This window comes from Glycine soja, chromosome 4 (assembly GCF_004193775.1).
Source record: "Glycine soja cultivar W05 chromosome 4, ASM419377v2, whole genome shotgun sequence".
NCBI classification, from domain to species: Eukaryota; Viridiplantae; Streptophyta; class Magnoliopsida; order Fabales; family Fabaceae; genus Glycine; species Glycine soja.
Genome location: NC_041005.1, coordinates 827,661 through 842,906, shown reverse-complemented (window position 1 = coordinate 842,906; position 15,246 = coordinate 827,661). Strand labels below are relative to the sequence as shown.

Below are 15,246 nucleotides of genomic sequence, written 5' to 3'. Positions count from 1 at the left end.
GAGGAGAAGGTTAGTAGGCAAATCCTAATCGGGCACATGAATCGGTTAGGCATTAATCAGGTTTTAGCACTACTGAGAAAATACTCAGCACAAGTAAACGAGAGATAGGAGGGGAAAAAGCTTTTCGACTAACAAAGGCAAACAAATTGTAACAAGGATAGATGAAGGTATGACCATAACAAAAGCAAAAAGGCTCGTGTTTTACAAGCCAGCAAAGATAGCATTCTGAATATACACACGTTGAAACAATTCTCCATTATGTTTACTCGTATACTGAAAATCAGTGGTCAGAGTTACATCATGCGCAAGGTTAACATTCCTTAAGAACAACCTGCACTTTGAGACATCCTCTGCAGAATCTCTTTCCCAGTCATAAATCTCACCAGCAAAACTTCTTTTTCTGATAAAAACACAGGAAACAGAAAGATGAAAATTTTGATGCATGTCAAGGTTTTAACTTTATTCAAAAGATAGACTTGCCAACTTACCCGCAACTTGGCTTCTTCTTGTCTGTCAATGTAAGCAAGCAGCTCTTCTTGCCTCATTAATGCATCATATAGAGCCTATGCAGAATTCATCAAATCCAAATGTTAGAGTTAGGGGCTCAGGTAAGCAATCAATGAGACACTCTATTCTTCATATCTCCACCCTATACTATGCCATTTCGGAATGCACAAACAAACCTCGATTCCATGCAGATGTTAATTTATTTTCTATGCCGTAATGTAAGTCAGAGTCATGAAGCAATGGCATGTTTTTAGTTTTAAACTTAAAGATGATAATAATAATAATAATAAATAAAAGAGGAAAAAGAAGAAATGGATATATCTCAATGCTTTACACATGTACTCCATAAATATATAGAGCATTGGCATGACAGCATAATCTTCAAATCTATGAAGCACAGACACTTCAACCCCTTGTCATGTCCGGTGTCCGACACGCGTCTATGTCAATGTCCGACACCGACACAACACCCGTACTACGTTCTATATTTTGGACATTACAGGTGTCCACGTATCCGTGTCCGGTGTCCGTGCTTCATAGCTTCAAATAGTAACTAAAATATCATAAGCATCCTACCTTTTTAGTAGCAATTAACTCAGCTTCCAAAGCATCCACCCGGCATACAGCAGCATTCAACAATTCCTCTTTCTCATAAGGCATCTCAGATGGCTTAGATTGGAGTGTGTCAACCTTCTCTTCAAGCTCACCTAACCTTTTCAGCATGGAGGGAAGGAGATTTTCCTCTGTACATGATGGAGTTGATGAAGGAGGAAGAACTTCCATGTTTGTTGTATCAGGAGGTGGTTTTGAAGTACTCTTATCATCATTGGAAGATAATGCTGGAAATTTCTTGGTCACAGGGTATGCAACTTGGCGTAAGAGAGTTAATACAGTCAAGAAGAAGATAGACAGTGCTACCCACATCCGAGCTTGAATCCCTTCAGGAGTTTTCTGAGTGTCAGGAGGAGGTGCTCCTGTATTGAAATTCAATTTAATTATTCCGGAGAAAATTGCATCAAACAATTCAAATCAAGTTGCACTGTTAAGCAACAAAAATCAACTTAGATACAGGTCCTAGGAATTGTTTAAATCTTTATATGACTCTAACAGACCTATCACAAGCCTTTTGACTTTTAAGTCTAGACAAAGTCAGGATACTATGTCAAGGATCCATAGTTGTCAATCCCAGGGCAGAGACCCCAAAAACTCTAGCATGAGCACGAATAGCAAGGTGACTGTTACTGAAGATTAAGCGTACAACATAAATAATGTATACCTACACATATAAATAGTAAAAAATAAACAAAAAAAATCCCAAAATTAAAGACATGTTCTTCAACAATTGAAAGTTATAGTGACATAGTCTAGACTCACAATCACCATAAATCTAAGGCATAACTAATAAGTCAATGACAACCAAAGTCAAGGAGCATAAAGCCTATCAAAATACCATAGCTTTAGAAGCATTTGTGCAACTGGGTAAATTTTCAATGAATAAGCAAATAATGAGAGGATTCATCAAAAGAGTACATCAATAAATACTAGGCCATAAGTCACTAACCTTTAGAGGTGTAAGACCTCTGTAGAGATGCTTGCTTCTTCCAACCAGCATCAACAGGTATGTCTACCATTGGAACATATTCATCATACCCAGACAAGTTGCTGGCATAGCTTGTTTTTCCTACTATCTTAGCCTGACAAAGAACACAAATGCGAACAACTTTTATATTTGGGACAGAATGGGCCAAATCCTATAAACAGGTTCCTTAACATTTTATTTTGATCATCTTCGTGATATTTTCAAGTATTACAGAACGATTCTAATTATTGTATATTTATATGAATACAATACACAATATAATATGTGCAAGAATTACGAAATAAAACTTTATTGGCATTTTAATGTTACTATGTTAACAAGGAGTGTTCATAAACTGATCCAATTTAGTGCAAACCAAATAAATCAAAAACCCAAAAAAAGAAAAATATATATAGAGAGAGAGAGAGTAATTGGCTTATGAAATAATATTTTTTATGCTTCAAATTAGTTTTTATTATACTTATTGTGTATTTCTGGATTTATTTACTACTTCCCAAAAAAGTATAAATACAACAAAACTAATCCAATCAAAACTGCTTTTGATCAGATTAGTTGGATCAGATCTGAATTTAAAACGAAATTGATAGGATGGTAAAATAAGAACATTGATGGGATTGGGTCAATTACTTTTCCTCTCAAAACCGATCCAATCAAATCCACAAACACTCCTAATTTAACTAGGCAGGAGAGTGTGCACACAATAAGAGAATCATAGCAACTTCTCTAATAAGTTAAAACTCACTTCCTCATGAACAGGGGTCAACGTAAGGTGTGAATAACTCTTCATCGCTTTTGGAGAGGATATATCTTCGGCTTCTGACCCTGATTCAGCAGTGGATGTATCACTGCCTTTTACCTGTTAGGTAAAGGTAATAAAATTAAATATGATAAATGATGAATAGAACATTCAGGAAAAGGTATGAAGGGATTAAATTTGGTTCCATCCAAAAATGAAGTACCATCGGGTATCCTGGCTTGGCATACACAATAACCTTTCTTTCATTGTTAAGAACTTTTACAACTTGTTTTGACCGCCATGCTCCACCAGTGAGAACCATCTGTGGAAAATTCACATGCAATCAACTGTCAGCCTATTACAACTCAAACTGACATAGTATAACTATAAAATATCAACCAAGAACAGCATATAACCTTGAATATATCAGGGTTTTTCCAGGGGCCTTTATCAGATCTAAGGCAACCTCCCTGATCTTCACAAGTGCAGGTACCTCCCAGAAATTCTGGCAACTCACTTCATCATGTGCACAATTATATATTAGGCATTTAGAAGGATCATGTAAATTTTAGCAGTGCAAAAAATTACGAAGCATTAGTCAATGGAAAAGAAAAACATAATAACATGTAGAGATTAATATAAACATATAAAAAATGGAGCCATTAAGTACCTGGCATCTATAACTTCAAGCAATTTGCTTTGATACTTGTTTCCAAGAACCTGAGTAATGTTTCCAAAGAAGCATCAAGCAGTTTCAGCAGTCTTAAACCATCATTAAACAGATCATTAAATAGCTAGAAGAGGGTATTTATACATACATGAATCTTAGAAGTTGTTTTGGGATCGAGAAAAGACTTGACAGTGTTCCACAACAGCCTAAATCCAGGCCCAGCATTTATAATAAACATTTGGCAAAGAGTCTGTATCATTAATAAAAGAATCATCAGTCCACTGTTACCATAGTATATCATCTTTCGAATTTGCAATAACTGACAAAACCAGCATTCCAAAAGAAAATAGCAATTAATTACACGTGACAGGGAACAAGACAACACACCTCAGGGTAATTATCACCATCAATCTTCTGCAATCGGGTAATAAGTTCCCGGGCAGACTTTGTAAAGTTCTTAAGGCCCTGATGATGTCAATTATACAACAAAAATGTTACTTGTATGTTATATAACTTTAGTTTACAGTAGTCAACGCAAAGATGAAAAATTAGAGGTAACATAATACCACTCCGTGAACATCTAAGATTGTGGTGCTGGAATCAATGTGCCTCTTGGCAGCAATAGAGCAAGCAGGAAACTTGATTGCAAAAGCTTTCTCAAACTCCTGCACATGGTACTTCACATATCTATCCAAAGTTGTAACTTGCATAAGTTTGTTAGGATCGACCTTTCCAAGTCTTTCAATATAAACAGGCCTTCCCTCCTTGTCGACGCCATGATGGCCATGTGGATAATACTTCACGACTTCATCTAACTCCTTGAACTCAAAATCCTGATGAAAACATGAAACAGTAGGTAAGCCAATCAATCAATGAAAAGCATGTCGTGTTCCTTGTACTCAAACCTGCCAAAGCAGAAGCCAAATAAATGTCCCAAATTCCAACTGCATTTACCTGCACAATAGTATCAGCACCAAACTCCTTCCTCCATTGTAGCATGTCAGTCCACATATGCTTTGCCTTTTCAATATCAAACTTCCTCGCTTTCAAAAATCTTTAAAATCAATAATTAAGAAATTCCAGGTATAAGTTCATTCGTCCAAAATCATAAGTAATATAACACCAAAATAGGGTTCCATTCTTAATTTTTTTCAAGAACATTAGCATGTGCACACAGCACTACACATCAAGGTTTTAATAATCGGTCCATTTCGGCCATAAGTCAAGGTTTTTGGAGTATTCACAACCACAATTGTGGCCGCATCAGCCCCAATTGTCCCCAATTTCCCACAATATCAAGGAATGTAACGAAATTGAGACTACGGACGGCAATTTAAAACCTTGGTACATGTAATACCTTTTTTGCTACTGAAATTCTTGTGGGGGAGGTTGTTACCTTAACATCATATGGTAATCATCAAAGGCTTCGGGGAGCAATTCGTCCATGATCAAGGATTGGCGAAAGGCGTCGACAGCCTGGAGCTCCTCGAAATCGCGAACGTCCTCAATTGAAACGGAGCTAACACGGCCATCGCTTTTCCTCCTGCTACTCTTCTTTCTAAGAGTGTGTTTGAATTTGGAGGATGCATTAAGTGCCTTCTTTTTGAGAGATCCAATTCTGGTCCTCCTTTCATCCTCGGAGTTCTCGAAGTCAGATCTCCTCTCCTTCTTCTCGTCACTGCCCGAAAACCCCTCAAAGCCTGCCAAAATCCAGAATCAATCAATCAATCAATCAAACCACAAGATTGTGGTGTCACAACAGTTAAGGAAGATGGACTCACAAGGTCTGGCAAAACGATCGAGGGGACCGGACATTGTGGTTGCGATGATCAATTGCGAGACAAACACATAAAGGAGTCAGAAACCCTAAGAATCGATTCCAAGGTACGTGAATTGAATTGGGTGAGATGAGATGATAATAATTAAAATAAATAAATAATCGGCGTTACAGCTAGAGACAGGAAAGGGAAAGAGAGCGCGTGGGATTGTTGTTTGCGGTGTTATATATTAGGAGCTGAAGAAGGAAGAAGAGTGTGGGTCCCGCTTAGGTTGACACGTGGCGGTTGCGGATGTCAGAAGGTTCAGAGAATGAGCCAATAGTCTTCATTCCCTCAGGGGAAGCATTTTGTGACAGCTTTCACACTCATCTCTGCCTTTCAATGTTTTCTAAAATAAACAGAAAATAAGTTTTTTTCATTAAAAAAATTTACATGAATTGGATTGAAAAACTCACCTAGAGTCATGTCTCAAAGTTTAATAAGTATTTATAAAAATATTTGTAAATTGTAATTTTTTTTTTTGGAATACGAGTTATGTACAAAAATAATTCAGTAAAGTCTGCTCAGAAAATTATTTTCATTAAAGTAATTCAACTTTAACACAAATTAATCTTAAATCTTTGTAAAATATAAGTTATATACAAATAATTTAAAATAATTCTATCTTATTATTTAATCACAAATTCATATTATTTTATAATAATTATTTTAAAATTTAAATTCATTATGGTTTTTTATTGACCAATAATATAAAAGTATTTTACATAATCAACATCACCATTAAAAAAAATTAATTTCACTTTTAACATTTTTTAACTTGGATTTCCTAATTTTGGTTCCAAGTTTTATATAAAATAAAAACTACTCACACAAAGGTACTCTATAAAAATATTTATTACTTCATCAAATTTTTAAAACGACATTTAATTTGAAATAAATATTTTTTTTTACTAAAATGTCATATAAACTAGAATGGACGAAGTATATAATTTCTTAAATAATAATATATAATCATATGTTATCCTATTTTATGGTTGAGGTACATTAGATAATATCAATATATGGTATTAAAGTTTAATAAATATGTATTATGAATGTCAAAGACTTCAAACATAGAGTAATTGTTATCGAAATCAATGATAATACAAAAGAAGTTATACTAACAACGCATTTTTTTTCTCTCATGATAATGCGTGTACATGCGCACACGTCATTTTATCATAATTATATGTTATATTTTTAAAATTAATTTGTAATATATTTTTTACTTTTAAATTATTGATTACTTTTTAAATTATCAAAATTATATCTTTTTTTAAAATTTTGTACATTATTTCATTTTCTATAATCTAAAAATTATATAAAAATTGAATAAAATACCATTGACACAATTAACATTAAATATTTTATAACAAATTACATATTTTTAAGAATTAATTAATATATTTTAAAATTTTAAAATATTACTTTATTTTTAAATTATAAAAATATCTTTATATCCCTTCTTAAATTTTCTGCATTATTTCATTTTCTAAATTATAAAATTGACTAAAATATTAATGGCACAAATAACATTAAATGTTTAATAATGATTTTTCATTTCATTTTATAAAAATAAATTTATAATATATATTTAATTTTTAAATTATTATTTCCTTTTAAAATTATAAAAAAAATATCTTTAATCTTCCTTCTGAAATTTTATACATTATTTTATTTTCTAAATTGTAAAAATCATTTATAAATTGACTAAAATATCAATGACTCAGTTAACATTAAACATTTTATAATAAATTACATATCATTTTTAAAAAAAATTATAATATTAATTTTTGTTTCATTAAATTTAGGATTAAACTGACAACATTTATAAATTTAGAGAACAAAATAGTTATTTACTCAATTTTTAAAAGTGCTATATAAATTTCTTATCTATTTATTTAATGTGTATTTATTTTTTTAACTAAGTATAAAGTTCTACCGATGATTATAAAAAAAAAAAGTTCTACTGATAAAATTCTTCGAATAATAATTATAATAAGTACAAAACATTTTTTCAAATAATATATTTTATATAAAAATTATAATACATCTAGAGTTATAAAGCGGCGGACATATCAATTTAACATTTCCAACAGAAACATTCATGAATTACAAAAGATAATTGATAATTGTTTTCTCACACTAAATAAAACAAAAAACAAAAAAAAAAAAAAACATGTTACCACCAGAGGCCGCAGCCCACAGTTGTTGCATGGAAGACTAGAGAGTCGTTTGAGTATGGAACGTTTGGAACTTTTACATGGTCATAATTAAAAAAATTATGGTTCTTATAACAGATTCTTTAATTTATTTTATAACTTTGATAACTAAATTACAAGTATAACACAAACTCTTGTGTATAATAAGAAAATGCTAGCTCCTATTAAATAAATATGTTTTTAAGCTATTTGTCTTAATATACCTTAAGTACTATTCAAATCAAAACTGTGGTTTGTAAATTATCTGAAAATTACAGGCATTTAGTTGTGTTTAATTAATCTTTTGTTTTTAAATTAATCCTTAAAGCTTTTATAATTGTGTTTAGAAAGATATTTTACACTAAACTCAAGTCTGAATAAAACAAGCTCAGTAAAACTCACGGCACTTTTCTCTTTTTGTTATAAATTGTGTTTTTCAAAAATAAAGATTGTCTATATCTTAAATTGCATTTCTTGCAATTCAACTTTCTTGTCTTAATCAAATTGACTTGTATACCAAAATATAGAATTATAGAAATCAACTTGATTTTGATGCAAACAACAAAGAACAACTTGACTAAAGAAGGAAAACTTGTATAGCGAAATATTAAAATATAAACCAATTTGGCTTGTTTTTTAAAAAAACAGTTTGACTTAGTGCATTTCTAACGCATCAATCATACTCAGTTATTATTAAGTAAAGTATGGGAATTTTGAGTTGATAAACACTTGCATAGACACAACCCGGGCCCAAATGTGAAGTGGTAGACATATCCAATAAAAAGGTGACATTTCATCATGATATAACAAAATAATATTAAATTAAAGTAAAAAAATAATAAAAGACACACTTCTTCTTTGGGTCTCCCTGATTGTCATCTTCTCCCTCTCTTTCATCTTTCATAACTTCCAGGCTTCCACCATTCTTCTCTCTACCTTCTATTTCCGAATTCAACCTTAATTTCGCCTTCCCAAATTTCGGAATAGAAAGAAATGAGAAATCTGTCAAGTTTAGGATAAAACAATATAAATATATATAATATATTCATTCATCTTTCTTTTTTAACATGTTGTGAACTCCTTTTGGCATATTTTTATGAATAAAGATTATTTCACTGTCTTGACAAGATACCAATATTTTCACAGTGAAAAGGTACAACGAAATCAAAAATCAAGAATATTAACATCTTAACCTTCGGCCACGTGAAGAGGTACACAACTTACTAGTTGGCGTTATGTATGACTGGAGAGCTGCGGCCACTGTTACAATTAACTAATACTCTATTAGTAATTGTTAATATTAACTTTTTTAAGCAATTGATAATAAATAAATAACCTCACTTATTTTGTCCATATGATCAATTCGATCATTACAATTGTTATCAAAACATATTAATTTTTTAAAAAATATTGATATATCTATCCATATTTTAAGAAGAAATATCCAAAAATATTACCTTGATCACTAAGCAGTATCAGGAGTTTTTTTTATATAGAGGAAGCAGTATCAGGAGTTGATGATATAATTGCTTTGAATTTGATGAATATATCAAGTCCAATACGTCAATAACTACTAGTCTACTACCTTAGACCTTAGCTGGTTTCACCAAAAAAAGGTAATTGGGTAAAAAGACACTGATGGGCTTTGTTGAACACAACCGTCCCAATAGTTATTTTGTAATCTTTTTTTTGTTTGGGCTTTGCAGGGCATTGAAAGAGTTGGATTTTCTTGTCTTTATATTTCAAATCTTGAATCCCGTTGCACTATATATAGACCCCAAACAAATTTCAGAAGCACAATGTACAGAATAATAATAATTAGTCAAAATTTATCTCAATAATCAGTGCCGACTTTGACTGTTGAACATTGCACAAATTGCTAATATAAAACTTTAATTTTGACTGAAGAAGAACATTAAAATTTAAAAATACCTGAAGTATTAGTATTTTTATGTTTAGTTTTAGGAAAAGTTCATATGGGATTTGCTAAATAACAGGAGTTCCACCTTCTTTTTAATGAGTTTTATACTAATTTAAATTTAGTATGAGTCTAAATGCCATTTAGTAATAAAAAACCACTAAAAATACACAAAACAACATTACCACTCAGCAATAAAATGTGTTGAAAAAATGAATACTTTATATTCAATTTGATCTCTTAGATTGTTAAAAAGACTAGTCCCTTAATTTTCTGACTGGGTAATTGGGTTTCTTAGTTTTTATTTTATTTTATACAATTGGATCATTTTCATCATGTCCTTTAAGTAAATTGATGGAAATGTCATAAGTGAGGAAGTAATTGCACAGTCGAAAAACTAAGAAATTTAATTATAACATTTTTAATTAACTAAGGGATGAAATTGGATATCACCAAAAATGTATTAAAGATTGCATTCGGTACACAGTACACACATGTTCAAGATCTGATTCCTAGGTCTTATATCCACCCATTTCACTTGAAACTAGTAAAGTGATCCGTGTTTCACGAGTCTCAACTTGTGTATACGTTAAAATGATTAAATAATAATAATAATAATTTATTGTGTTAATGAAAAACAATTAAATAATTTAGAAATAGAAAATTTTACAAATGTGGAGTACAATATTTATCAAAATAAACAACATAAACCATATATTATAAGACAAATATAAGTCTAAAATAAAAATACTCATTAATTATCTCTTGAGATTAAGGTCAAGAATTGTGTCAATTGTAACAATCAATCATTTTAGTGATGGGTATAAATACATCAATATCATCATTATTGGTTGTTGTAATACAACATACCAAATATTACAGCATATAAATGGAATGGAATGAATCAACTCCATGAAATGGTCATTCTCGGAGAATTAACAACTCCATGAAATGGAATGAATCAACTTGCCTGTGACTATCAGCTTGTCCATCACACAAGTGGGAAAAAGACACACATATGTACATGCACACATTATAGCAATTTTTTGTTTTAGAATTTCTTATAAATAATTTTGTTTTATTTTAACTCAAAATGTAGACTTTTGTTTTTAAGGTGAAAACCACACACAATCTTTGTATGGCTAAAAGGTGAATAAGGATAACTCTAAAATATGAATGATAGACTAAAATATAAGCAAATTTTAGTAAATGTTATTTTTACTTTTGTCAGGCAATTATTTTTATCATATTTAATAATATCATCAGTATAATATCCTTCATTTATTTAAGAATTTATTTATACTGGATTTTTCATCTTTGAATGAAGGATAATTTTTAAAAAATAGACGATTTAATAAAATTGAATAATGTTAAATATTTTTCTTAACTGGTGAGTAAATTAAAAATTATAAAGATAAACACAATTGAAAAAATAATAATAATAATGAATACTATCTTAACTTTTTTTAAAAAAAATACGAATAAAAATATTTTCAAAAATGAAATTATGGTCTATCTTTCTCCAGATAAAATAAATAAATAATTTGCAGAAGATACTCCATATTAAACAGCAATCATTAGTTCCCATATCAAGAAAAACAGAAAACAAAGAATAAGAGTATCCTCCTCTTGTCTTCTTGCAAACTTTGGATAAGGCCAGTTTGGAGATTATGCAGCGACAGCAACGTATCCAAGATATCGCCCCGTTGGGGCCCAACCCAAGCAGGCAAATACCACGACCCAATGCACAAATAGGCCCACAGTTTGGCTTGCTGCCGGCTTCCCTTACACACATTTTTTTTTTATTACTTTTATATATAAAAAATACTCATTAAAAAATTGCTAAAAAATTCATCGCAGATATAATAATTGATGATTTTCACTCTGAAGAAAAGACGAACACAATTTTAGATGTAAATAATCTTTTTATATCTTTTAAAATATTAAGTATATTTATATGTTAATTTGATATTTCTTAAATTAGTTGTTAAATCTCCCATGTCGTCTAAGATTTCATCGATATTTTAAAATATTATATATATTTTGATAACAGGGAGATTGTGGACATTGCTGTTAGTCTTGTATGTTAAGGTTTCAATTTTATTTGCGAGATAAAGGATATTATTCTCTTTTTTTTTTGTTATTTTTTGAGAGAAGTGTAGCTACAATTTTTCTCATTTCTTTTTTTTTTCTTTGCTATTAGTTTTTGGCTCTTGTACGTTGATTGCACGTATTGGTTAATATTTCTTGCATGTTTAACATGATTATATATGTTCTTACTAGAATTATCTTGTCTGAGAGCATATGTTCTACCATAGTCTTTGCTACGCTGCTCCCTTTCTTGTGTTTGATCTCCTCCTTCGGTTGATTTACTCTGTACGATGGGAGTATTTGCAATAGGACTTTGATGTTGAAGCAAGTGTAGTATGAGGTGTTTAGTGTATTATATTCTATTTTTTTTAAACAGTACTGTATTCTAATTACTCACCTATAGGTAAAAAAGAAAGAAAAATTACTTATCTCTGTAGTTGCTTGTAAAAAAAGAAAAATTACTTTCCTATAGTGTTCTTCCTCCTCAATTTATCGATGACGAAAAAGTTATCAAATTGATAATTAGGAATGAATATATGAATCTAAGTCTACAAATTGGCCCATTAAGCATACAAATTGGGTAAATAGCAGGCCTCTTTTTTAAAAATTTGTACTTGAGTTTTTGAATTTGATTCATTAAGCTCATTGACTTAATGGGTTTTATCCACAAACTTACGGATTATCCTTTAATTCACATAAGTATAATGTGTAAGTATTATTAATTTATTATTTTAAGATTTTGATCTTTAATTTAGGTTGTTATTGTTATTTTTTTAAGTTTAAAATGTTGGTATATTTTAGTGATAGATTTTAACTAAAAAAAATGAAGTCAACTTTTTCTCTCTTAATTTTATACATTTTTCATTTTTTAAAAAACATTTTTAAATAATTTTTAAATTAATATTTGAATCAGTGAACCGATTTGTTTATCCGTAGATATTTATGGGCCAAATACAGACCTTGAAAAAAAATATATTTATTTCGCGAACAAAACTTATCTGCCTTGTCTAAAACATGGGTTAAGCCTTAAACGGGTTAGAGGGGTATATATACCTACCCCTATTGATACTATTAAGTAGCTTCTCCAACATAATAAGTTGTGTGCAATGGTGTCCGTCAACCTTCGTGTACTAAGTTGTTCGACCTGTGAGTGAGTTCGTATGATACAATGTACTAACTCAGTTTCTTTTTATAAGAAACAAACTATAATATAAAATATATTATAATTTGTTTTTTATAAATAAAAACAAAGTTAATGTTTATTTTATTAAAAAAATATTAAATTGTTTCCCCACCTCATATATGTAAAATTTTAATATTTTTTAAGTCATAATTTTTACATTGAATCCTTTAAATAAAAATCTTAATTCTGTCCCTGAGTAAGCTGAACATAGTGTGTATAAGAGTTAACAATGGATATAAATAAGCATAAAAATGAAGGTCTTTAACATATTGAAAGAGAAATTATTTTGGTTTAATGTGCAAGTAATGTGTAAAATATGACTCCAGATAAAATAAGAGTAAATATTAAATATGCTTAATTAAAATAAAAAAGGAAATAAAAACATTGTAAATTATATATTTTATTTATAATATAAGAATAAATTATGAATATATGAAAGACCACAAAAATAATCTTATTCGAGCCCATTAAAAATGATTTAATAATAAGTGGTGCATGTATTTAAGTATCGTTCTCATCAACCCGCTTTGTATGATTGTGAATAGTTGGGTCTTACACGTCCTTAACAGGAAAGAAAATGATGGAGGAAAAAAATTTGATATTTAAATGGAAGGAAAAATAGAAGAAAATAAAAATTTAAACTTTTGCTTTTTAAAATCATTTTTTCTTCTATTCTCTTTTCAGTAAAAAAAAAAAAATCATTATGCATGATTTTTTTTCTCTCAATTTTCTTTCTTTTTTAGTTTCATTTATTCCAAATGGACCTAAGTCCCCTTGAAAATCCTGCAACAAATCTGCTACTGTGGTCCCTTTTTTTCAACTGCTTCTTTTTGTTTACTTTTTTCTTCCCACTGAAATATTGGGTCGCTTGCAAAGCTCAACCTATTATTATAAATTCTTTGTATGCTGAGTCAGATTCGAACTTTCAAGAAGAATGATGCAATAGCAGTTCCGGTTATTTTTCTAAGGTACGTACCTGACTGTATAACCAACATATAATTTTTCAACACCATTGCTTACATCTCAGTAAGTTTTCTTCTTATGCTTAGTGATTAAAATTCCAATGACAAGGATTTAATCTACTCAGACCCCATTTCCTAAGAATCACGAGGTTAAAATTGTAGAATGGAAAAAGTGGGCCAATGGTATGTAGATGTATAGTCCAAGAGAGAATTGGGTAATTTTGTCTTTTCACTTTCTAATCTACTGCCAACATCTATAGGCACAAGCTTTTCTTATGAATGAAGGCAATCCCAATTTTATAGCATTTTCAACAATGAACTAAATTTTAATTGGTGAACTCTTTTTTAGTGAGAAAAAAACATACTAAATATATGTTTCTTTTCATTGATCATTACATATTTTATGTTTCTGTCTCAATTTCATTCTATTATTTTATGTTCATTTTCATTTTTCATTACATCTTTTTATCAATTCTTTTTGAATATTTTCCTTTATTTTATTTTTCTCTACCTCCCTTCCTTCTATTGTATATCCCAAAAAATGAGACGTGGGTATCATTACTTTTTCTAGTATATCCTAATATGCTACAACAATTTTAAGAAACTAAGCATTTTTTTTTATTCTGTTAGTGTAAGTTTTTAACAACTTGAAATGGATTCGCAAATTACCTCACACATGCATGTTTATATTTTCATTCAATTTTATTTTTCCAACGTAAATACTAGTTCATTGATATTTTAATTTTAAAACATTAAATACATAAAATATAAAATACATGAATAATATACATAGAGAGATAAATATTAACAATATAATTTATTATTATTATTATTCAATTATAAATTATTATATATAACAAATTTGTTGAATTTTACCGTAATAATCTTATAATTATATAAAAATCATAATTAATTGACATCATAAAAAAGTTATGCAGTGCATCCATATTAAACTCAAAATATATTTCTCAACAGCAAAACAAAACAGAAAAAGGAGAGAATCCACCCACTCATGCTATTTAGTTTTGAGAGGAAACGTTTCCCACTTGCATTGGTGGTGTTGACAGATAACATGTATTTGCGTATTCAGTTTTGAGGCACAGAGGATGAATCCCTCTTTCTTCGGTTCTCAATTGTCATTTTCCCCCTCTCTGTCCATTCTCACTCATTGAATATTATCATTTTTTTATATTTTTATTTTTAAGCAACCATTACTTATACAAGTAACATTCTAACAATTGGTTTATTGTAAATTCATGCTTTTTAGCTTTCAAATATATACAAAAACTACAACCTAGTTTTTGAAACAAACAGGGATAATTGTGTTTTAGGAAAGACAATTAATGAAATTGAATGATTTATTTTAACGACTAAAAACTAAAAATCAATGCTTTCATCTTGTTTTAAAATTTAAGATGGAAATGTTTCAAAATTAAGTTTAAAAAAATTCTACTCCATTTTAACCACGGGCTTGATTTTGAAATTTACATTTCAAAACTAAAAATTATGACTATACAATCGATCAGTACTTAGTTTTATTATTTTATAATTTTCATTTTTT

At 29.7% G+C, this 15,246-nt stretch overlaps 1 protein-coding gene across 1 annotated transcript; it reads right to left on the bottom strand.

The window, feature by feature from the left end:
- Positions 1-105: 105 nt before the first annotated feature.
- Positions 106-5,499, bottom strand: LOC114408450 (phosphatidylinositol/phosphatidylcholine transfer protein SFH6-like). The gene is made up of 14 exons (XM_028371495.1): positions 5,295-5,499; positions 4,910-5,213; positions 4,468-4,567; positions 4,080-4,346; positions 3,901-3,978; positions 3,662-3,763; positions 3,514-3,563; positions 3,260-3,359; positions 3,067-3,165; positions 2,850-2,963; positions 2,069-2,201; positions 1,084-1,481; positions 489-563; positions 106-400 (listed from the first exon to the last, which is right to left on the bottom strand). The coding sequence occupies exons 1-14, from the start codon at positions 5,326-5,328 to the stop codon at positions 380-382; spliced, it is 1,875 nt and encodes a 624-aa protein (XP_028227296.1). The 5' UTR covers positions 5,329-5,499; the 3' UTR covers positions 106-379.
- Between the last annotated feature and the right edge of the window lie 9,747 nt (positions 5,500-15,246).

Bases quoted from the DNA above. Each gene is read 5' to 3' on its own strand.
- LOC114408450 (XM_028371495.1), bottom strand. From the start codon at position 5,328: ATGTCCGGTCCCCTCGATCGTTTTGCCAGACCTT. The intron at 3,360-3,513 runs GTACTTAATGGC...CACATGATGAAG, and splicing joins CTTGAAGTTATAGATGCCAG to TGAGTTGCCAGAATTTCTGG. The intron at 564-1,083 runs GTAGGATGCTTA...AATTCTGCATAG, and splicing joins AGTTAATTGCTACTAAAAAG to GCTCTATATGATGCATTAAT.